The sequence below is a fragment of the Drosophila subobscura genome, chromosome J (genome assembly GCF_008121235.1).
Source record: "Drosophila subobscura isolate 14011-0131.10 chromosome J, UCBerk_Dsub_1.0, whole genome shotgun sequence".
Classification (NCBI taxonomy): Eukaryota; Metazoa; Arthropoda; class Insecta; order Diptera; family Drosophilidae; genus Drosophila; species Drosophila subobscura.
In genome coordinates, this window is record NC_048532.1 from 6,027,429 (window position 1) to 6,049,914 (window position 22,486).

A 22,486-nucleotide genomic window follows, 5' to 3' on the forward strand; every position below is an offset into this window, starting at 1 on the left:
AATTGGAGCCCCGCCCACAAAAAACTTTAACAGAATTCTCGTTTTGTGGGCAGAGAGATCTCTCCTAACAAATACTCACGCTTCAGTCTAAAACTTTTAGTTACTGGGGGGGAGGGAGGTAGGATTGGGTGGGACTTGCTGTAATATTTCTTCGAGTTTTTCTTGTTTGCTCTTTTAACATACATACACATACACTCGTATGTTCATACATGTGTCTGTAAATAGTTGTAACTTTTAAAGTTAGTTTTTATTTGCTTTGGTTTTTTTTGTTTTTTTTTTTTGGTATTTCTCTTACATGTTTGCTATGCAATAAACATATTTAATAATATTTGTTTATAGTAATATATTTTGTTTAACTATTATTCTCTTTGTTGGGTTTGTCTTCGTTGAGAAAACATTTGAGGTAGCTGCGTTTTTATGTTGCATTTAATTGTTATACTCGTACGTAGATGTATGTATATACGCTTGATAATCCCTGATATATTTATATATATATAGTATATAGTGGTAGTTGTTGTTGCTGTTGCATCTGGTGGCTAAGAAGAGCTTCGCTTGAAACAAAAAATAATAAGAGCAAAAATCGAGCGAAACAAAACGAAAACTTTAACTAAAATTTATATTTATTTTATTTTGTATATATAATATAATATAATATTACGATAGATATTACTCATGAACATATACATAGAAAATATTGAAATATGTGTTTGTTTAAATTAAAATAAAGAATAGTCAAAAAAAAAAAAAACAGAGAAATAATCATCAAAACAATAAAAGGAAATTCAACATTTAAGAGAAACAAAAATAGTTGGCGTTTGGTTTGGTTGTTTGGTTCAGTAAGTTCGTTTCGAAGGAAAAGTGCTCCATGATCGGTTGATGGATTGATGGATTGGCGTTTAAGGAGATTCTAGCCGTGAAGTCTGCACTCAAAAGTAAACTCAATTTGACTAGATAATGGATGTTGGTTAGTTGATAGTTAACTTTTGACTTTGGTCTCTGTGCTCCGATGATGCTACCAAACTGCTTCTGAATTTGTGGCTATTGCAGGTTCAACTGAGGATCACAGAACCCCTTCCACATACCAAAACAAACACTTGAGGGGGGGATGGAAAAGGATAAAACCAAACACGATTCGGGGGGTGTAAAAACGGAAGAAGACATTGAAGAAACTGATCAGATATTATTTTTGTTTGTTATCACTTGCTCTTCTTAAAACATACGACTAACAACTATCTTTGGGATTCGATTCGAACTTTGCTGGCTCTTCTCTTTGCTGCTATATTTTCCTCTCTCTCTCTCTGGTCTGTGTTCCGCCACGCTCCACCAGCTCCTTTGGCTGCTCCTGCTCCTCATCCTGCACTTTATTTCTCGCTATAAAAATATAAACAATTTCTGTTTCCTGCAGGGGTGGGGGACTGAGGGGACTGATCTCTGATCTCTGATCTAACTGGCCGATCATCTGAAGTGTTGTCTCTCTATGGTTGTGTGTATATATCATCTGGCACACGCCACGTCAAGGCGCAGGAATATGGAATATATTCCAGGCATTGGCGCAGCGACTTTGGGGGTTTTAGGGTTTGGTTCGAGGTTTGAGGTTCGTGGTTCATGGTTAGTTAGGCGGGGATTGCATACTACTGCCTCCACGGGAGCCTCCCACAGCTCTGGATTGTCTGCCGAGCCGCGCCATACAACGCTTAGTAGAAGGAGCTGCACCAGGCATCGCCCGCCGTGGGGCTTAGCATGCCGACCATGCTCGTGCTGTGATGCTGCGTGGTCACGGCGCCAGTCGCCACGGACGCCGGCGATGCGTTGGTGGCATGCGTCGAGCTTGGCAAACATTGGAAGCAGTAGTTGGCCCCGTAGTTGCTGTCCCAGAACTGTTGACCCTTGCACTGGAAGCGCACGGCAAACTCCAGCCGCTGGCCCACATGCAGCGAATTGCCAAACAGCACGAAGGTGAATTTGTCCGAGAAGCCGTCGCAGGAGTTCTCCACGTAGTTGGCCTGCAGGTCCGCATAGCTGCGCCACCCATCCAGCGAGTAGCGAATGTGCACGGACTTGTGGAAGTCGAGATTGCGCACGCGCACCGAGCCTGATATCGTCTGGTTGATGTTGTCCGAGACGGCGGCGTTCTCCAGCGAGACCTGCTTCTCCCTGACCGCATCGAGGAATGTGGGCAGGCCGCCTGGCTGCTGGAACAGCGGCATCAGCAGCTTGTCCGACTTGGGCCCCATCTGCATCGGTGGCTCCGACTCGAGTATCTCCAGATCCTCGAACGCTGACTTCGGTATTGTGGGTATCTCGTCCAGGAAGGTCTTTACATCAGCCAGATCCAGGCCCAGCACATCGGCGAATCTCACAATCTTCTTGCGTCCGGGCGTGCCCGGTGGCGTCTTGCCCGTCTTCAGCGAGGAGCAACGTCTCACCCGCTGTGGCCGACAATCGTCCTCGTCGTCTGTGGTATCGATGCTGTGTGTGCTCTTCTTCTCTGCCGCCTCTGCTGCCTCTGCCGCCTCGGCGGCATCCTGCTTGGCCTTCTCCAGCTGTGCCAGCTCCACATCCACTGTGAGATTGCTGCCTGTGGTGTCGGCTGTCACCGATTTGTCTGTCTCATCGACACCGCTGTCGGGGGAGGTGTCAGCCACGGCATCATCCCTTTCCGGCGATGCGGAGGTATCCAAAGTTCTGTCGGGTGTCGGCACATCGTAGACCCTCTCGTCTAAGATTGTGTCGGGTGTGGTCTCTCGGGCAGACACCTCGAGGGGTTCTGCTTTCAGTTCAAGCTGCTCCTCGGCGTCCACGTGACCATTGGTGAGAGTGGAGGGTTCTTCTTGTGGCGCCAGTACCACAATGCTGGCATCGGCCTTGTAGCTGTCACTCTGTTGCAGCAGTTCGCTGAGTATTTGTGCTTGTAGGAGCGCCTCATCCTCCTGATCGATCACATCCACAACCAGCTGTTCAGTTTTCTGTTCAGCTGTGTCCTTCTGTGTCTCCTGCTGCTGCTCCACCACTACGGGCAGCTCCTCCTCCTTCTGCTCCTGCTGCTGACCGTTTGTCAGCTCGTGTCCCCCATTCATTGGCAATGCATTCACAGAGTCCGGAAACTCGACGGCGACTGGCAGCTTGCTCAGCTCTGTTGCCTGGGGCTGTGAAGCCTTCACCGTGACCAGTATCTGGTCCGGTATCACTGAACCAGCGACCGAATTGGACGCTGATGTGGCATCGAAGTAGGGTCCATCGGCGGCGCTGCTGCTGTGACTGCTGGCAGCGGAGGCGCACGCGTAGCCCGACTCGGCAGTCGAGTTGTGTGGCGTATTCGAGGCGGTTTCAATCAGACGCAGGTACTCGCACTCATCCACCGGACTACCAGGTGACTCCAGCTCACAGTCAAAGTCGAAGAACGAATCGGACTCGTGGCGCAGCGGCTGCAGATCGGTCACAGTCTGTTCAGAGTCGTGAGCATTCACCCAGGTGTTGGTGTTGGTGCCATTGATGATGGGCTCATCCTCGGGATTCTCAACACCCTCCTCGTTCGCCTGCAAGCAAAATGGAAACGGAGTTTGATTAGTAAGAATACAAATTTAGATTGGAAATTATATAAAACCCAGTAAGCCGCAATCAAATCAGTCAGAACTTTCGAAGAAATCTCTCCCTTTTCCAGTCGTAGTCGCACAGTAGAGTCAAATTGTCGTCCCAAAACTTATTCAGTTTAATAAATAAAAAATAAATTCACAACTCCGTCAAGATGAAGATGCTAAATTTGCGTTCAATGGCTCCGGATTTCGATACGATTGCCGTCGTGGCTGGCGGGTTTCGTAATCTGGCGCTGAGAGACTTGCGTGGCCGTTATGTGCTGCTGGTCTTTTATCCCGCAGACTTTTCGTTTGTCTGCCCCACCGAGCTGCAGGCGTTCAGCGATCGCGCCTTGGAGTTCCGCAATGTGGGCTGCGAGGTGGTGGCCTGCTCGACGGACAGCCACTTTGTGCACTGCGCCTGGATGGGCCAGCCGCGCAAGAAGGGCGGCCTGGGGGACATGGACATTCCGATGCTGGCGGACAAGTCCATGAAGATAGCCAAGGACTATGGCGTACTGGATGAGAAGACGGGTCTGGCCTTGCGCGCCACCTTCATCATCGATCGCGAGGGTCTGGTGCGACAGATCACTATCAACGACAATGGTGTCGGTCGCAGTGTGGACGAGTCATTGCGTCTTGTACAGGCATTCCAGTTTAGCGATGAGTTTGGTCTGGTTTGCCCCGTCAACTGGCGTCTAGGGGCCAAGGGGATGAAGCCGGACGAAGACGGCAAGGTGGACTATTTCAAGAATGCCTCATAAACATAGATACACACATACACAATGTAATCACACGAGTACAGGCAGTTCAATAAATGTTACCCTTAATCCTTAATCCTTAAGGATACTCTGTCTTACCTGTGATCCCAAGGTACGCAGCTTGGAGGACAAACTCCGTGCGAATGCCTCGGCCCGGCCACGGCATGAGGACATCCCTATAGTTGGTATGATTGAGATAATGCTGCAGGGCTGCCTGCTGTCCGGCGTGCTTGAGTGTGTCAATGGTATATCGCCGGGATCGTTCATTTACGTCAAGTCGGGTATATTGCAACGGATCACCGGAATATCTGCAAATAAATACCATCGAAAATGTATATGACGTGAGTTATATATTAAGCAAATCTCTGTTGTTGTTTTCGCTCAAGTAAACAAATAAATTTCCCTCAATACTTTCTCTTTCGCTGAAAAACAGCTGGGAACATGCTATGTATATATTTTCTATAACATTTTGTATTCATTAACTGCAGCGCATATTTGCTTTCCATTTTTAGATGATTTGATTTAGTTGGCTGTCATTCATTTTTTTTTAATAGATCGTTTAAGGAATTTATGCACAGAATTGGTGTGGGAAGAGAAGAAAGAGTAATGTTATAGATATGTATGTATATTCCTGGAGATCGTTTATTGAAAAATAACCCTTTAAGAACTGCCAACGCTATGCGTGTGTGAATCGATTTGTGGTATAAATCATGTGATGAAAACCCCGACGAACTTGATGACATCGCCCAAGTGGTAGCAGGTGACCATAACAAATTGTTGTTAACACTTCTTGTTTTCTTTGTTTTGCTCTTGGCACATGGGTTTGCTGTTTGTTTTCATTTTTTGGGTACTGCCAGCTGCACGTGCTTTACCTCTGATCAGGTGAAAAGCCAAGCCACGCCCATTCACCGAGTGAGATGGAGGCGGATACTACCTAGACAGAGATAGAGACAGGGGAAGTGGTGGGTGACGCCCAATTGAGACATCAGAGTGCCATTCGAAATTAGATGCGCCAATCGAGGCGGAGACAAAGTCAATTGGCCTTGAACTTTTTTTTTGAGGCATTTATTTTTTCGTCTATTTTTTTTGCCCCTGCCTTTTCTTACTTTTTGTCTCGTTTTTGGCTTTTAAATATTTTACTATTTATTTTTGGCAGCCTGCATAGGAAATTTAATTAAGCAGAAGAACAAAAATTGAACTGAGCAAAGTTGTAAAAAAAGTAAAATAAAATAAAAGATCGTCCGACAATCGATCGATTAAGGAGGTCAAAATGCCGATCTCTTTGAAATTTCCTTAAAATTAAATCAACTGCCTCTGGCGGCATATAAGTATTTTCTATATATAAAATAGAGAAGAGATTCCTCTGTAGATGAGGCGATGTGGCACCTTATGGCTCGAACATATTTCACATGAATCACAGTCATCCCTTGGGTACGGGACCCGGTCGAAAAAATTACAGTTTTCTTTTTCGGCCTGAGTACCTTTACTCATTTTTTTTGCGCTGCTCTCTTTTTCTTATAGATAGGTTGAAATTGTTGTTGGCTGCGGGCCAAGTGGCTAAATGCGTTTTGGGTGCAGATGACGTTGGACCAAGAAACGCAAAAAAAAACCAAAAAGATTACAAAATATATGCATTAAAGAGAGAGAAATGTTTTCAGGGGAAAAAGTAATTTATGAATTAAAGATTCATTGAAGCCTGACATAATGTGTTGATAAATTTGAGAAAGTCACCGAAGAATAAAAATGCAGAGCAGTGATCATCGATTGCTTGGCATTTTTACACATTTTTACTTGAATTTATATTGCTCCCTAGGCTTTCTTTTTCTTTCTGCCTAAAAATATTACCCATATAAATAATAATTGCTAATGCAAGCCCACATTTTATAAATAAAATATATGCATAACAAACAAAATAAATAAAATAGAAACAAAATAAAAAGCATTCTATAAATAAATCTACGACAACATACATATGTATGTATGTCTGGTCGTCTGTTTCAGTTCTGTTTTATGGCCAAAGTAACATTTCCGTTCTATTCTTTTCTGTTTCTTTTTTTGCCATTTGCTCACTTTCTTCATGGGTGAATCTTTTTTGGCTTGTTTTGACTGTTACTGAAAGAAACTTGTACTTAGATGCTGCGATACTCTCTTAAGTAGCCCCGCACACGCACTGCGCAGAGAATTGGGAGACAGCCATAAAGAAGCTTAATTGAATTAAATTGGTGGAAATGTAGAGAGAATTGATATTACTTCAAGTGGTTAACGCAATAAAAATAACTTTGCATTATTCTTGATTGGTTCACATCACCGTCGCTGTCTGTTCGAATGAAGTCAAGGTGCTGTTGAGGTGCCAATTCAGTAGATAAAATATACATAATTTAATAAGCATTTTTCTTAGAATCTAAGAAGTGCGCATTTTGCCAACACTGATTTAAAATATCACTCAAAGATGCTTGCGAAATTTAATATTTATGTAAGATGCAGAATTCCCAACTTAAAAAATCAGCAAGTCAAATCTCAATGGCGCACTTTCGAATGCATTTATACTCGTAGACACTTAAGAGAAACACGATCTGTGATCACTGATCCGTTGCTAGTTCTGATATCTACACCACAGATGCTTTAAGGGTCAATCAGTTGGAAAATAAGATATAGAATATCTTCAAAGCTATCAGAGCATCTCGAGGCACTTTAGAATATTTACAAACTGATGAACGGAAACGCTTTGATGCGCCACAGATACACACGGAGAAACAGGTAGAGTGTAAGTTGCTTATCACTGGAACAGATCACTGCATTTGTCATGTCAATTTGTTAGTCACTGCACTAGTTATATGTAGATGCGCCATTAGCCATCCGATTAGATGTTTCTAGGCCTACTACTAGCATTTGCCGGTCGCCGGCTTATCACCTGAACTACACATGATTTTTGCAAAGTGGACGATGGGTTCGGTTCAATCCTGGTGGGTGTTGGAATCTAGCAATTGCTGTTAATCGTGCTGCGGCGGCGTTTCGATTATAAAAGTTGATAGCAAAAAATTTGCAATTTTATTTATAGCAAACGGAATTGACCCGGACCGGGAATTGTTTTCGAGCCGATACTCTCCCTGGGTGTGCACTCTCCCTGGATGTGCTGGCTGGCTGCCTCACTTACACTCGATCGCGGCCAGACAGATTGGTGATATAATCGATCCACTTGATAGCCCGCGCCGCTGGTAGAGCCAAACTTTTATTGGTCTCTCTTTATCACTCTTGTAAATGTTGTGGCAATTAATTCCTGGGGTTGGCAATGATGGAACAACTACTGCGTCGGGCAGATGGCATCTGGGAATTCGGACATCCGCGGACTCGAAACTCGAACTCGAAACTGCACCACGTCTGCAGCGTCACGGTGTCGGCAATGCACTGAATACAAAAACGATCTGTTTTGTTTTGTTTTTGGCATTCAGCAAAGCAAAATTCAAGCCGATTGATAAGGCAATATAGGATCGGTTCGGATCGAATCGGAATCGAAATCGAAGCGCACCAGAATCGCAAATCGCAGCCAAACACACCGCCAACGTTGTCTGCTTGCTGCTGCCTGCCCTCACACTGATCGCGCCCTCAGTCCGCAGTCCAACACACCTCCTCCCTTCCATCCATCCATCTCTGTATCTGTATCTCTGTGTGTTTGTATGTGTACTCATCGCAGTGCATCCCAAAAGGTAACTGCAGCCACCACCGCTGGCGATGTCGATGCTGTGCAGCGGCCGTCAGGCAGTCGCTTCTATAGACGGATGCTCGTGATCAGTGACGTCGCCAGCCTCGAGTGTCTGGTTCAGTGTTCATCTTAGCTAACTGCTCTTCGAATCACCCTTCCGATTAGGGGATGATACACTTAGCGAAATGGTTTGTCAAGTCTTCAAGATTTCATTACAATTTAAAACAAATTTTCATTGAAATTAATGTATTAAAACTATATAAAAATGTGTACGAAATTCTATAAGTTCAGAAAAGAAATATTCTTTAATAGAACTCTGTGCAGGGTACTACCGTTTCGTTTATGCCATACAACAGATTTGAATTACTGCAATAAATTGGTAAACACTCGAATATATATTGCTTTATCTGTCCTACTCTCGTTTAGTTTAGCTAAAGATAAAATAAATACATGACAGATAGCATGACAAACCCCATGACAGGATCAGCGCGTATAATTGCTCTCATCTCTAAGCCTATTTCTGTGCCCACCGCCCGCAGTGTTTGCGGGTTGCCATGTTGGCCAATATCGATGTGATATGACGCTTATCAGCTGACGATTGTTGGTGGTTAAACCTGAGATTAGGTTTATGGGTTCATCGGCAATTTGTGATTGTTCGGACACAGGCGCCGGAATAGTTTGCACTTCTGATTTTGCAGGGCTCAACAATTCAAGTTAGATGGATGAGTGACAGGCAGAGACAGCAGCAGCTGATAAGAGACCCACTAAGCGGATCGTTGAACTGCCCTACTAAACAAACAGGTTTGGACAGATCCACCACAGCCACAACTAGAAGTCATTAAAGTCTTAACAATCAATTAATTCAGACATTTATTCGCTTTTCTGTTCAACAAAGAGCGATAAGATAAGATTGGTGCTAACGATGTTGGAGGTTAATCTAATAATGGAATTATGTGAATAGCTAAAAATATGATTAGTTATTTTAAAGGTACTTCGGGGGGGATGCTTGACATTGAAGATAAGCCAATTTGTGGCAAGAATAACACTTGGAGATAGTTGACTGTGTATCGGAGCAAAGATCATTAGAGAGTATTTATACGCTGTCATTCACTGTCGCATATATCATCAGCATAAGTTCCTGTCAAAAATGCCCAGACCGGCAAGTGCCGCCCACGCTTTAAAGATAGATATAATATCTGTTCGAGTGTGTGCGGTGTGTGTGTGTTGCCTCCATCAACAAACCACAACAGCTGACTGCCTGACTGACTGGCTTTTCCTTTTATTTATAAATACACCGAAATTAGGAATATATATTTCTTTATGGTAAATTAGCTTAAAAGTTAGACAGACATTCCCTACACGCGCCGCACCGCCTTGGAGGATGTCTTTTCTCCCCCTTGCGTGTCACTTGTTTTCGCTTTTGGGAATCGATTTGCATCGGAACTCCATTACAGTCAATATTCAGAATGGCTTTCACGAGCCTTGTTTCAAGCGCTAATTTGCTGTCGGTAATTTTTTGCTGTTGTATCTAGCAGATACTTTGCGTTTGTGTGAGTGCGTGTGTGCCGTCCCCGTCCCGTGGATGTGGGGGTGGTGTTCTCACTCGTTTTTTTGTTTCAGCTTTTCGGCTGGCGCGTGTTTTTGGTATTCTTTTTTATATTTATTTTTATTTATATTTGTATGACATTGCTACCCAGCGAAATGTCAAAAGCAAACAAAGCCAAGCGCCGTGACCAGCCAACCCACAGGGAAAACGCTTGCGCTGTTCCGAAAACACAGTTACAGATACACAGATACGAACTGCTGGGGGGCAGATACTTTCGATTTCCTCCTTTAATGCGTACGATTATTGTTTGCGTTTGAAGATGGGGCTTGGGATTGTTTTTGTCCTACTTATAGATTGTGTGATAACGAGCATTGTTTTGGATTGTTTTGCTGTGACTAGGATTGTTAAGGAAGCGCGCCAGGAAGTACGTCGTCAAGAAAGGGAGATTTCTTATGTAAGCAATTGGGTAGGTGAAGTGATACGTAAATTAATAGTATTACGAAAGTAGGTAACATTTGTGTATTACATTGGCATTTTTTTTGTTTAAAGCGCCATAATAAGCAGCAGTTTCAAACCGAAATGGAAACAACGATGCAAACTGATTGATAGAACTTCACAAATTGAAGAACAATAAACCAGTTTATCCCCTATTTATTCCAATCTATGGAATACACACAAGTAGAGTAATTCAACTTAATTATTATAGTCTGCTCTGGTAGAGGAAACTTGAACTCCCTGAACTTATCCCCAATTTAACTCGTTCCGACTCTCGTCTCCCTCTCTCTCTCCGGTTTAATTCATGTTTTGGCTCAGCTCAGCTTCCAATCGCAATGACTTTAGATGCCATAATCAATGTCAAATGTATCTCATGGATACACGCACATGGTAATTGCAAAAAGAGGCAGCAAGAATAATCACGCAATCACTTTGCATATACATTTGTATGTACTATATCTGGAACACGCACTTAAATATGCTTCCACCTTGTGTATGGTGTGTATAGGAAATATGATGGAATTATTACCAACCTGTAGTTTTAATATAATTCCAAGGCGTTCCCTTTTTGGCCTTTGCCAAAGTTCTGTTCTGCTGGCACTCGCAGAGGCGTAGGCAATAAAGAGAATTAGTTGTCAAAAGTTGTCGCATAAATATCGCCTACATATAGCGATTTTTTTCTATATGGCATACTATATATGTATGTGGCGGCGGGCCTTTTTAGGTATTGCGTGCCTGATTGTAGTTATGTAGTCGTCCAAATATGTGGGAAAGAAAGGTTACCGAAGGACTCGTGAACTTTCACTTTCACTCACTTTCACACACACATTCATATACACCTTCATGCCAACAGAGGGCGCTAGTTGCTTAGATAACACTTTCCTTGAATGGGATTTTGGTATTTTCTTGAGATATGTTTTATTTCATTTATTTCTGGGTTAAATTATTATTACATTGGGGTAATTTTATTTATTTTAATTTATTATTTTCACTCACGTTCCATTCAAAAGTTTTTTGATTTGGGTTAAGGCTTTGGTTTGATAAGGATTCGGCTTGTGTTTTGATTTTTGATTTGAGGGTTCTCTGAGAATGGGCGGGCGGCTCCTACTACAACTACAAAACTTCACTCGGGCTGCACACGAAAATCGGATAATATTCTGTAAAGTTTCACGGTTTTCTTTAGTTTATTTTTGTTATGTTTTGGAATCCGTTTTATTTTTATTTTTTGTGAATTTTTAATTTATATTTATTTTTATTTTATTATGATTTTGTGCCAGCGCTGAGTGGCAGCCGTGGCAGCAGCGCCCGTTGTAGTGGCAACATTGGCGACTTGGTCGCAATAAGAGTGTCATTCAAGGGCATTGCAAGGTCGCAGCAGTTGCGTCTTTCGCCCACTGGCGGCCGAGAGGCGAGAGCAGAGCGTCGACAGCCGACAACCGCATGGCGAACGTTGCGGCGGTCTCTTTTTTTCTTTCTTGTTCTCCGATACACAGATACCAAAGATTTTTTGAGAATTATTTTGCTTATTATTTCGGGTTTCAGCGACTGCTCTTTTTGTGCAAAAACGGCCAACAGGGAGAGAGCGAGAGACGCTGCGATTTAGTTATTATTATTTGTTTTTATTAATTTTTATATCGTTGTATCTCAAAGATACATTTACTTGTCGAATATCTAGTTTTAGCTTCAAGTGGCTTTGCCTTGACTTGAATCTCGTTTTGGATCGCCCGTTTGGCCGTCCTGTCGTGTGGCAACTGAGGCAGTATCGCCAAAAGCTAAACCTTGCTGGGTCGCCAGACTCTCTCTCTGTATGTTTGCCTAGTCTCTCTGTTGCGGCGGCTTCTCTGTGGGCGGTTTTTGGGTGGCTATGTGTTCTAAATGTCATGAGAGGCAGTGCCAGAGAGCACGAGTCGGCAAACAATTGAGAGAAAACTCAATTGGCACAGTGGAACACATCTGCAGAATCAAAGAAATGTTTGTTTATTTCAGTACCAACCACCTCAGCAGCTATTCTTACCCACTGTACAGCAATTGCTTGCTACTTGGCACTCTCTCCTCTTTTGCGCTTCTGGCTCTCATTTTGCCTCTCAGTTCTCGCTGTCTCTATCGCACCTTTACTGGGTCGTCAGGTGTGGAGCCGGCATTTCTGTCCCATTTGTTTTGTTTCTTTAGAACATTTTTGTTTGGTTTATATTTGCATTCTTTAATTGTTTGTATAATTTTTTTTGTTTGTTTCATTTAATGATTAATTGTTTTATTTTCTTTAAAGCAAGCTGCAGCCCAGCCAGTGTGTCTGAGAGCAGTATAAACACCATTACTATGTATGTACACACACATGTATGCAGGCATGTATTTGTGCCTGGCATATTCCGCTCTGTATTATTTTTAAAGTGCGTTGACTTCGGGACTCAGTAATTGTAAATTGTAGTTCCCATTACATGGGAATTGCATTTCTTTGAGGCACATACAGATGGCAGACACAGATGCAGAGACAGACGCAAGCAGGCAAACAAATGGTCATGCCACCCTCTCTTTTGCTGGCTGCTCTCTTCTGTTTTTTGTATTGTCTTTGCTGTTCCATTTTCATCTGTGGGTCAAGCAGCGACTACTTTCGCTTTCGTTTCACTGCGACGGCGCTCTGAAGCACAGCTAATTCAATTCTCCCTGAGCCCCAGCTCACCCCTCGTGCGGACCCCCTGGTGTGATAGAGGGACAGAAAACCTAGCCTGAAAAATGTTTGCTTTAAAAGCGGCTCCATTCATCACATGACATTATATTAACTGCAATTAATTTGAATTTTTGGCACAGGTGTCTCTAATTAGACACTTTGACAATGAATGAATTAAATTAACTCATTTTAGTTGGACTACGCTGGCTAGATAGATGATATAGATGTGTATGTAGATAATAACTGGAAGGTACCAGATATATTACTGATTAAAAATGTCTAGTTTCGTACATTCCGAGTCGATTTCTGTGGATGTTACAATGAACGTTGCAAAATATACAACATAATCGTTTAAGGAAGATCGTTTATATCAGAATATAAAATTCCGAACCAATATTGGGGCAGATAAAAGAGTATAAAGCAAAACATATCGGTTGAAGCTGTTGTTAACGACATAACGGTTAAAATGCCATGCTGCTAACTTGTTCACCTAAAACGCCAAGTACATGTCAACTACACCAGAATGTAGTAAGCAAAAATTTTATCAGAGACATCTGTCGACGAAAGTTACGGTGTATTTATGGTATATTCTTTAAGTGACAAGGTATATTTTCGTTTATTTCTGAGGGTCGTGCTGTGTTTTTAATCGATAAGTCCGCGGTCACACTACTTGAAATTTCGTGAACAATTTTTTATCAATTTCCTGATGACATAAACAAGTTGAAAGTGAAAGGAAACCGTCAAAACGTCGCGTTCGTGGCTTCGCTTTTATTTCGGTCGCACTACCGTTCGATCAAGAAACGGGAATCCGTTCAGAATGTGTGCCAGCGTCGTGCTTTCCCGCCATGGCCATGGCGCCCAACAACCAGCCCAGCAACAACAACAGCTGTTGCACCAGCAAGCTGCACTGCCTGCAGTGCGCCCATGTGTAAGTGGTTGCCATGGAAACCAGCGGCGTCTATCAGATGGCGCTGCGGCATTAGTATGCGTGCAGTCCAGTGTTGTGATGTGGGGTAGGCATGGAAACGAGTCGGTTCTTTCTATGCTTCAAATGTCAGTTCTAAGCTCTGCCATCAGCCTGTCCCATGAGGCTTAGGTGACAACATTACCGATCAGTTAGAACTTGGCGGCCGCGGGAGATGCAACAAGCTGTAAAAAAGAAACGTACAGGCGACACGATTTACATATTTATTTATTAGAGTTTATAAATAACCCATAAGCCACTCTAAAGTCCCCAACCCAAATTTTTCAGATGCTCATCGAAGATGAGGTTCACGGAGTTATTGAACTGCCGAGCCACATACAGGAGATTGTGGAGCATCCGCTGTTTCAACGCCTGAAGAAGGTTCATCAACTGGGCCTAGTGCCGTGGGTATTGGAGCCTCATGCCAATCAGAAACGCTACGACCACTGCTTGGGGTAAGTCTCACAAATATATTAATTTAAAGCCACTTCTAACGACTATCTCTTACAGAACCTACAAAAGCGCCCAGGATCATATGAGAGCCATTGAGCGCAACACTAAAGTTAAGGCTAAGCTGCCCAATTGGTGTCGAATGGCCGTGGAGATAGCAGCGCTCCTGCACGACATTGGTCACGGACCGTTTTCGCATGTCTGGGAATCGGCTTGCCAACAGCATTTCGATGTAAGTTATTCGTTTTCTTCGATGAGGTCGGCTTAGCAACGTTCCTTTTTCTATATTCTATAGCACGAGGAGAATGCTTTGCACTGTGTGGATCGCATATTCAAGGATGCTCGCCACTCGGAGCTGGTAGCATTGCGGGATGAAGGCTGTGGCCGTGGAGTTCAGCTTATAAAGGCATTGATATTGGGCGACACTGAGTACCTAAAATTTCCCATGATGGGGTTTGCCTATATCTTTGACATTGTGCACAATAATCGCTGCGGCCTAGATGTAGACAAGTGGGACTATCTACGGCGCGACAATAAACGCCTCAAACTACTCAGTCCTGCAGAGATGGACTTTGATAAGGTATTCCTAAACGCCCGCATTTCGCTGGATGGCCAACGCATTGAGTATCGCTATGAAGACTATCACCGCATCTATGCTTTGTTTGAGGCACGCGGCCGACTCCATGTGGAGGCCTATCAGCATCCCAGAAATGCAGTCGCCGAACAGGTCTTTGCAGATTTGGTGCAGCGTCTGGCGCCGCAACTGGTAGACCTGCGATCCAATGACGCAGGCTGGCTAAATCTGGACGATGAGCATGTCCTGGAGCTAATTCAAAATGATCCGATGGCCGCCTATTTCCGTGAACCAAAACGCGTTGTGGAACTACCATTTTTAAATCGTTCAGATGCCAAAGTTGAAACCGTTTGCCGAATAGTCGAGGCACCCGGCAAAGCCATGAAGCCCGATAACGCTTTCGCTTTTTATGGCAGTAAGCGGTATGAATGCTGATTATTTTATTAGTGTTCCAAAGTGATGAATGTTTTCTTTGTTTCATTCACAGCAACAAGCGTCAAATCAATCGATGTCTGACAGACACTTCGTTCAACAAGTGCTTTCAATTAGATTAAAAATGCACCTCACACCCACACAATCATTCACAATAATTGCTAACAAGTTAGTGCCATTTTTCGTTATTGTTTATCTTTCATTTTGCCATAACAACACGATATTCCATTCATTTAAGTCCGTTTTACATTGAATTATGTTTTTGCCTAGTATGTATTTTTGTGTTACTCTTTTGTTGGTCAGTTTTGTTAGGGCCAGTTGCTGTTCATTACCGATCTGTATTCGTATTTCCCCGCAAAAGAGTCTCAAAGCCGAAGATGTTCTTAGAATATTGATTTATTATTTAATACATTCTATTTTATGGGTTCTCTTATAGACTAAAATACTAACACAAAAATTTCAACAGTTCACTTGAAGACATCACAATTCGAATTCAGGTCTTACTAACCTTAAGTACACACTAATCAATATAAATATATGCATAAGTTGTATTTTTGATAACCAATTTGAAATATACACAGAAGAGAAAACAACTAATTTCGCTACATACAACACGTACAATAATGGTAGGGGGGAACTTCTTAGCTGACTACAGTTTCGAGTATAATTTTTGAGTTTTGAGTGCTTCTTGTTCGTCTATACAATTATTTGTTCAAACTTTGTTGCTAATTACCAACGATGCCGGGCGGATGTGCTGAATCTGTGATAATGCGCTGCGGTAAATGGGCGGCCAGATATTGCTTGTGCAGCCTCTGGCGACAGAACTGATAGAATTCGATCTCATTCGTAAAGTTGCGCCTCACTATATCCTTCACACTCTCGCTGACGGGCGGCTTAAAGTTGTTCTTGTTGATCTTCGTTAGGTACTCGGCACTGGCTGTAAGTGGATAAGTTCATACACATAGTTGTGGTTAGGGCTTGTCAGCGAATGTAGCAAGTTCTCATTTGACAATCTCAAGTGGCACTTAATGCTTTGATTCGTGTGTGCTTGAGTGCCAGCTGTGTCAGATCGTTTTTCATACACTTCAATTAAGGTTCGTTGACTGTGGAAATGTTTTTCCTAGTTTTAATGACTCAACTTACTTGCATATATGTCTCGGACGCCCTCGAAGAAACGTGGCACATATTTTTCCAGCACAGAGAGCGTTGTGTTGAGATCTTCGAGCACCCCAACAACAGCATATTGCTGTTCCACAGCAAACTTGGCCTTCTCCAAGGCCCCCACCGTATTGAAGGGACTGCAATGCATAGAAAAAACATTATTATAGATACCTAAGGGATTTCTGAGGGACAGCACTCACGTGCACTCGTAGTCATGGCCGCAGAAGAACAAACTCTGGCGACGATGATCGCCAATGCCTTCGACCGTGACACCTTGGGTATAGGTGCACTCCTGATCTCCGCTCGTGACACACGTCTCAAAGTCCTTCTTCAGCCATGCTGGGTGGGGCAGCGGTAGATCGGGAAAGGCTGCCTTACGCTCCACAAAGTACCAGGGCGCCCTGACATAGTAGAACCAACTGATGACACGCTCCACAGGATCGCGCACCACATTCAAATAGATCGGCTTGGGCAGATTGAACTTGGTGAAGTTGGTAAAGCACACGTGCTTGATGAAGACCGAGGGCTCGGGCAGCTCGCTGATTACCTCGGCCATCTCCTGCTGCTGATCCTCGGCCAGGCGAATGGTCTCCACTTTTTGTACCGCATCGCGATGGAATTGAAAGTTGTTGCGCTCGGAGAGACGTCGTAGTAGCTCCATAAACGTCTGACTGCCAACCTTTGGCACTCGATTGAAGAATACCAATTCCATTTGCGCCTTTCGAGTGTTGTTTAGATCCCGCACATTGAGTGATGACATCTGGTGAGGGAATTATAATTGATTTAATTAGGAAACAAAATTTGGATTTCACATTTTTGTCATCTACTTTTTCGTGTCTCTATTTACCTGCAGATCCTTGGTGTTTGATATGCATTTAAGGGTGTTTTAAGGGGGCTTAGACTCAGAGCTAAGGGATAATAAAACACAGAAATATTTTTGGGGACCAACTATATTTATTTGGTAAATTCTTTGGCTACGATTCGGTCAAACTTTTATGTTCTTCAGTGAAGATTATTTTCAAGTTGCAGGGCCAAATATTGTTTGTACAGCCGCTGCTTGCAGAAGTAATAGAACTCGTACTCGTTGGTAAAGTTTCGTCTTACCATTTCCCTAACGTCTGGATCTACGCGGGGCTTGCGATTGTTTCGATTCCGATTTCGTATGCTATTACTGTGCACTGAAAGGGGATAAAATTCCATTTAACAGACTTCCCTTTGGAATGGTTTGCTTGAACACTTTCGAACCCCCTGGGACTACCTACATTTGTACATAAAGCGAGCGTGATTGAAGAACCTAGGGATATATTTCTCCAGCACGGTCAGGGTAATGTTTTTCTCCTCCCAAGTGCCCACCACAGAGTACTCCTTCTCCACGCGAATTTTCGCCTCTTGCACGGCATGGGGCGAGTTGAAGGGTCTACAGATAGGACAGAGACATGGACAGACTTCAGTTGATAATTCCCCCCACTACTCACAAACAATTCAGATGATTGCCGCAAAAGAACAGTGACTGCCGTTTGAAATCCTGCACATGATCCGCCACCGAGTGCTGGACAAACTGACACTCGGGGCTGCCGGTTCGTACGCACTGATTGAAGCTCTGCTGATACCATTCAGCGGGTCTCTCCGGATGTCCTGGAAACATGCGGCGATGGATCTGACGCTTGACCCTCGAACGGCGCTTGTAATAGTCGTCAACGATACGATCTATGGGATCCCTCACCATCGACACGTAGATGGGCTTTTTGTAGCCAAACGAAGCAAAGTCCAGCCAATTCGAGTGAGCCATGTAGAGCGTTCCCCGCTCCAGGTCGCTCGTCCAATCAATTTCTGTCTTCTGTTGCCCCTCGGTGCGGGTTCGGTTCATCGTTCGCACTGGTCCATTCAGCACCACATTCATGTCGTTCATGGTGGACAGCTGTCGTAGCAGCGGCATCATTTGCTCTGTGCACACTCGCGTGGGGCGGTTGAAGACGATCACCTCAATGCCGGCAAATCGTGTGTTGTTCAGATACATTTGCCTCACGCGTCGCAGCTGGGAAGGTTGTTTGGGGTTTGTACTCGGCTCCAAATTAAAGACAGACACAAGCACAAGGATTTATGGGCTGGATGAGACACAGAGTTTGTTGTTGTTGTTGTTGTTGTGTAGGCTAAACTAAGGTAATCCCCAGGAGGTTCCACCCCAAAAAGTATTCAAGCAAAAACGCAAACCTACAGTCAAAGACATGTCTGGCGCCCCTGAAGAATCTTGGGATGTAGGCCTCGAGCACGGCCAGTGTTATGTTCGTGTCCTCCCAGCTGCCCACCACTGCATAGTCCCGTTCCACATTCCTCTTGGCCAGCTGAATGGCGTGTGGGGAGTCAAAGGGTCTGGGAAACAACTGTCAGCAGAGTCTTTAACCAAAGGAAAGGGATTTGACTTACAGACACTCGCGATTGTGGCCGCAGTAGAACAGCGATTGCCGCTTATAATTTCCATCCGTATCCTTTAGACTTCCAGGCACATATTGACACTCGGGATCACCGCTGCGAACGCACTCGTTGTAGCTCTTCTTGAACCACTTTTCCGACTTCATGGTCGTGTTGGGAAAGCGTCTGTGCACAATGGCATTGCGGTAGCCGCTGCGTACGTAGTAGAACCAGCTGATCATTCGCTCCACGGGATCACGCACCAGATTGATGTAGATGGGTTTGGGCAGTTCGTATCTGCGAAAGTCCAGCCAATTGCAGTGTTCAATGTAGATGGTTCCAGGCTCTAGATCTGCCACCCAAACTGCCTGAATCACTCGATCTCTGGGCGCACGGGTGCGTGAATTAATGTTGAAAGGTCCTTTGGTCACTACAGTCATATTGTTGAGCGGTGCCATCGTTTGGGTGAGCTGCATGAGTGCCTCACTGCCCACCTTGGCGCCGCGATTGAAGAAGATCACCTCGAGTGCTGCGTGCCGCGTGTTGTTCAGCCTTTTGCTGCTCAGCGATGCCAGCTTGAGGGATATCATGGGATTACTATCTACTATCCATTCTCAACTACGGTTAGTTACAGTGAGTGTGTCTATTGGGTACTTTATTAACGAAGAAAAACTACGGACAAAACTAACAACAACTAAACGGAAATTCAGTCAAAAGATAATGAGAACTTAGGGATACAAATTCAGTCGCTCCAACTCTGTGCGCTTCAGGGCTATGTACTGCATATAGAGACGCTGCTTGCAGAAATAGTAAAAGTCATATTCATGGGTAAAGTTTCGCCTGACCATGGCCCTAACATCCGCATCCACATGGGGCTTGCGATTGTTCCGATTGCGATTCATTAAACTCTCCTGATAGACTGCAAACGAAAATGGATCAAATGGATCACCCGCTTTGTCTGTAATATCTGGTGATTGTCTTACTCTTATAGATCATTGAGGCACGTGCAAAATAACGTGGTATATAGTGTTCCAGCACGGCGAGGGTGATATTTGTTTCCTCCCATGTGCCCACCACAGCGAATTCAGTTTCGACTCGTCGCTTGGCCATCTGCACGGCCAGCGGTGAGTTAAAGGGCCTGCAAAAAGGGTCAAGGTCAAGTGGTGAGCAACCGCACTCAGACTGTACCTTCTCTCTGCTGAACTCACAGACAATCCTGCTCGTTGCCGCAAAAGAATATCGATTGTCGCTTAAAGTTGGGCACCGCATCGGTCACCGTGAGGGGAATGTACTGGCACTCCTTGTCGCCACTGCGGACGCAATCGTTGAAGCTCTTCTTGAACCAGGCTGTGGGCTTGATGGGCGCCAGTGGATTTTTCCTGTAGAACAAGGCATTCCGATAGGAGTTGCGGATGTAGTAGTACCAGCTGATCATCCGCTCCACTGGATCGCGCACCAAGTTAATGAAGATGGGCTTGGGCAGGTTGAATTCATTAAAGTCAATCCAGTTTGTGTGCTGAATGTAGACGGAGCCCTCGTCCATGTTGTAGATGTAGGCTGCCAACTCCTCCTGCCCGGAGGCATTCAGGGTGCGTCTCGTCTGTCCATCCACTCCATTGACATCGATTTTGAAGTTGTTGATGTCCTGCAGATGTTCCATGAACTCCATGAGCGACTCGCTGCCCACTTTGGCACAGCGCGGAAAGAACAGACGATCCATTTCGGCCTTGGCCGTGTTGTTGAGTCGACGCGGCGTTAGGCCATCTAACTGAAGGGTGGGAGGGGATAGGGTTTAGGGTTTGGAAGCGGTACGTTGGTGCAAACCAAAAGGATGAGACACACAAAATGGATTTACAGAGTACACAGTGTGTTGGGAGGGGTCTATTCTAATGTATCTACTGTTTATTTAAGTGGAAATTTGTTCGAAAATGTACGTTTTATATCACACCAGCTAATGTCTAGCCTAGCCTCCTGTCCGACAACTAATTCAGCATTCCGCGACTCTCCAGCTCGTTGAGATTGAGGGCCAAATACTGCTTGTACAGACGCTGTTTGCAGAAGTAATAGAACTCGTATTCATTGGTGAAATTCTTGCGAATCATGGCCTTCACCTCGGGCTCTATGAACGGCTTGCGTTTGTTCTTGTTCCGATTGACGATCCTGTTATTGTTCACTGTACAGTAAGGGATTCAATAAGGTATTTTTCTATACATTCTGTTGGGTTACACCTACTCTCATACATCAGTTTGGCGCCGCGGAAGAAACGCGGTATATAGCGCTCAAAGACGGTCAGCGTTATGTTTGTGTCCTCCCAGCTGCCCACGACTGCGTAGTCCCGTTCCACATGCTCCTTGGCCATTTGCAGGGCAGTTGCCGAATTGAAGGGACTAAAAGATGAGCGAGTATGAGCGCCATTAGCTCTGTAACTCCCTGCTGCGAGTTGTTGTTCCCATTTTGTACTTACATACAATCATCGTGATGACCGCAATAGAACAGAGTTTGCCTTTTAAAATTCGGCACAGCATCCTTGACCGTGTGGGGCACGTACTGGCATTCCGGATCACCGCTCTTCACGCACTCATTAAAGTTCTTCTTGTACCAGGACTCCTTCTTGATCTTCAAATTGGGCTTCTTGCGGTACTCGATGGCATTCTTGTAGGAACTCCTGGCATAAAAGTACCAACTGATGACCCGCTCCACGGGATCTCGCACCATATTGATGTAGATCGGTTTGGGCTGATCAAACTCCTCAAAGTCCAACCAATTAATGTGCTCTATGTACATGCTGCCCTCTTCCAGATCAGCGACATATTCCGCCATTTCCCGCTGATCATCTTTTTCCAACTGACGCGAAGTGGGCTTCGAGAGACCCGATCTGTCGAGGGTTATGTCATCATTGTAGTTTTCCAGAGCCTGCATCAGCTCCATCAGAGCCTCGCTGCCAACTTTGGCGGCACGATTGAAGAACAGCACATCGATATCGGCATTTCGTGTATTATTCAGACGCGTAGCGCTCAGATGTTTGAGCTATACGATGGCAGGGAAATCGATAGATCAGTGGATCTGCTTGAACTTGGGTCACGATAAGCTCTTAGGTTCTATGGTTTCCAGCGTTAAGATCCAGAGAGAGATTGAGAGAGAGATAGATTGCCCCTCTTTAGTTTGGGTTATTAAGCGATAGTTGGAGTTCCCTTAAAGCGGAATAAATAAATGTTATGCCCCTAAGCCTAATCGAAATAGAAATAAGCGCCTCAATTACTTCTCCTCTGCTTTATTTCTTTCACTTTAAACCTAAATATGAGTCTAGTTTTTAATGGCCATTTCATTGGCCGCTTCCAAACGAGCTAAAGACTTGTCCACGCGCTTGAGATCGTTCAGTTTCAGGGCTAGATACTGCTTGTGCAGACGCTGGCGACAGAATTGATAGAATTCGATTTCACGCGTGAAATTCCGACGCACCATATCGATTATGTCCTGCGATATGTGAGGCTTCATTGGGTTATCATTCTGCTTCTCCGAATGCAGACCCGCTGTAAGCAATCAATCAGAGTCTCAATCAGAGTTAACCCAAAGGTTTCCCAAACGACTTACAGTAGTACATTTTGGTTGCATCTGCAAAATAACGGGGCACGTAGGCCTCCAGCACAGCCAGAGTCTCGTTTGTGTGCTCCCAGGTGCCCACCACAGCGTACTCCCGCTCCACATTCAATTTGGCCAATTGCAGGGCCAGACGAGAGTTAAAGGGTCTAAGGGGGGA

General features: G+C 44.5%; 8 protein-coding genes across 11 annotated transcripts in view; 2 read left to right on the plus strand and 6 right to left on the minus strand.

The window, feature by feature from the left end:
• Nucleotides 1–729: 729 nt before the first annotated feature.
• Nucleotides 730–11,276, minus strand: LOC117895428 (glycogen-binding subunit 76A). 2 transcript variants are annotated; one of them, XM_034803068.1, is made up of 3 exons: nt 10,608–11,276; nt 4,433–4,641; nt 730–3,536 (listed from the first exon to the last, which is right to left on the minus strand). In XM_034803068.1, the coding sequence occupies exons 2-3, from the start codon at nt 4,598–4,600 to the stop codon at nt 1,695–1,697; spliced, it is 2,010 nt and encodes a 669-aa protein (XP_034658959.1). In that variant the 5' UTR covers nt 4,601–4,641; nt 10,608–11,276; the 3' UTR covers nt 730–1,694. The 2 variants fall into 2 exon arrangements, with proteins under 2 accessions (XP_034658959.1, XP_034658960.1); XM_034803069.1 differs by lacking the exon at nt 10,608–11,276 and adding an exon at nt 7,488–7,804.
• LOC117895431 (peroxiredoxin-2) lies at nt 3,676–4,409 on the plus strand. Its single transcript, XM_034803081.1, has one exon. It carries the CDS (start codon nt 3,746–3,748, stop codon nt 4,334–4,336), a length of 591 nt encoding a protein of 196 aa, XP_034658972.1. The 5' UTR covers nt 3,676–3,745; the 3' UTR covers nt 4,337–4,409.
• On the plus strand, nt 8,322–15,546 carry LOC117895430 (deoxynucleoside triphosphate triphosphohydrolase SAMHD1 homolog). Of its 2 annotated transcripts, none has more exons than XM_034803080.1 (5): nt 8,322–8,412; nt 13,992–14,158; nt 14,214–14,385; nt 14,449–15,149; nt 15,215–15,546. In XM_034803080.1, exons 2-5 carry the CDS (start codon nt 13,992–13,994, stop codon nt 15,279–15,281), a joined length of 1,107 nt encoding a protein of 368 aa, XP_034658971.1. In that variant the 5' UTR covers nt 8,322–8,412; the 3' UTR covers nt 15,282–15,546. The 2 variants fall into 2 exon arrangements, with proteins under 2 accessions (XP_034658971.1, XP_034658970.1); XM_034803079.1 differs by lacking the exon at nt 8,322–8,412 and adding an exon at nt 13,395–13,667.
• Nucleotides 15,547–15,834: 288 nt separating this feature from the next.
• Nucleotides 15,835–22,486, minus strand: part of LOC117895429 (heparan sulfate 2-O-sulfotransferase pipe-like) — a 36,561-nt gene continuing 29,909 nt past the window's right edge. The window contains exons 4-6 of one of the 2 annotated variants that reach the window (XM_034803071.1): nt 16,521–17,080; nt 16,303–16,457; nt 15,835–16,096 (exon numbers count right to left, since the gene is read on the minus strand). In XM_034803071.1, the coding sequence (XP_034658962.1) occupies nt 15,885–16,096; nt 16,303–16,457; nt 16,521–17,080 (927 nt within the window). In that variant the 3' untranslated portion in view covers nt 15,835–15,884. Of the gene's footprint in view, nt 16,097–16,302; nt 16,458–16,520; nt 17,081–18,355; nt 18,691–18,744; nt 19,305–22,486 lie in introns of those variants that run through there. The other variant, XM_034803076.1, reaches the window with a different exon arrangement.
• Nucleotides 17,112–18,415, minus strand: LOC117895188 (heparan sulfate 2-O-sulfotransferase pipe-like; the record flags this gene model as incomplete). The annotated part of the gene is made up of 3 exons (XM_034802665.1): nt 17,112–17,498; nt 17,583–17,737; nt 17,796–18,415. Coding segments are annotated over 3 exons (951 nt in total), but the record flags the coding sequence as incomplete, so codon positions are not given.
• LOC117893148 (heparan sulfate 2-O-sulfotransferase pipe-like) lies at nt 19,314–20,449 on the minus strand. The gene is made up of 3 exons (XM_034799609.1): nt 19,938–20,449; nt 19,746–19,867; nt 19,314–19,687 (listed from the first exon to the last, which is right to left on the minus strand). Exons 1-3 carry the CDS (start codon nt 20,447–20,449, stop codon nt 19,458–19,460), a joined length of 864 nt encoding a protein of 287 aa, XP_034655500.1. The 3' UTR covers nt 19,314–19,457.
• On the minus strand, nt 20,511–21,756 carry LOC117893149 (heparan sulfate 2-O-sulfotransferase pipe-like; the record flags this gene model as incomplete). Its single annotated transcript, XM_034799610.1, has 3 exons — nt 20,511–20,902; nt 20,962–21,116; nt 21,194–21,756. Coding segments are annotated over 3 exons (909 nt in total), but the record flags the coding sequence as incomplete, so codon positions are not given.
• LOC117895432 (heparan sulfate 2-O-sulfotransferase pipe-like) lies at nt 21,985–22,311 on the minus strand. The gene has a single exon (XM_034803082.1). The coding sequence runs from the start codon at nt 22,222–22,224 to the stop codon at nt 22,033–22,035; it is 192 nt and encodes a 63-aa protein (XP_034658973.1). The 5' UTR covers nt 22,225–22,311; the 3' UTR covers nt 21,985–22,032.

Coding starts and splice junctions, on each gene's coding strand:
- LOC117893148 (XM_034799609.1), bottom strand. CDS start 20,449: ATGGATCGTCTGTTCTTTCCGCGCTGTGCCAAAGTGGGCAGCGAGTCG. Junction 19,868..19,937: donor GGCAACGAGCAGGATTGTCT/GTGAGTTCAGCA, acceptor CCCTTTTTGCAG/GCCCTTTAACTCACCGCTGG. Junction 19,688..19,745: donor GCTGGAACACTATATACCAC/GTTATTTTGCAC, acceptor CAGATATTACAG/ACAAAGCGGGTGATCCATTT.
- LOC117895431 (XM_034803081.1), top strand. CDS start 3,746: ATGAAGATGCTAAATTTGCGTTCAATGGCTCCGGATTTCGATACGATT.
- LOC117895432 (XM_034803082.1), bottom strand. CDS start 22,224: ATGAAGCCTCACATATCGCAGGACATAATCGATATGGTGCGTCGGAAT.
- LOC117895430 (XM_034803079.1), top strand. CDS start 13,557: ATGTGTGCCAGCGTCGTGCTTTCCCGCCATGGCCATGGCGCCCAACAA. Junction 14,386..14,448: donor CTTGCCAACAGCATTTCGAT/GTAAGTTATTCG, acceptor TATATTCTATAG/CACGAGGAGAATGCTTTGCA. Junction 15,150..15,214: donor GCTTTTTATGGCAGTAAGCG/GTATGAATGCTG, acceptor TTTCATTCACAG/CAACAAGCGTCAAATCAATC.
- LOC117895428 (XM_034803068.1), bottom strand. CDS start 4,600: ATGAACGATCCCGGCGATATACCATTGACACACTCAAGCACGCCGGAC. Junction 3,537..4,432: donor TGCGTACCTTGGGATCACAG/GTAAGACAGAGT, acceptor TTTTGCTTGCAG/GCGAACGAGGAGGGTGTTGA.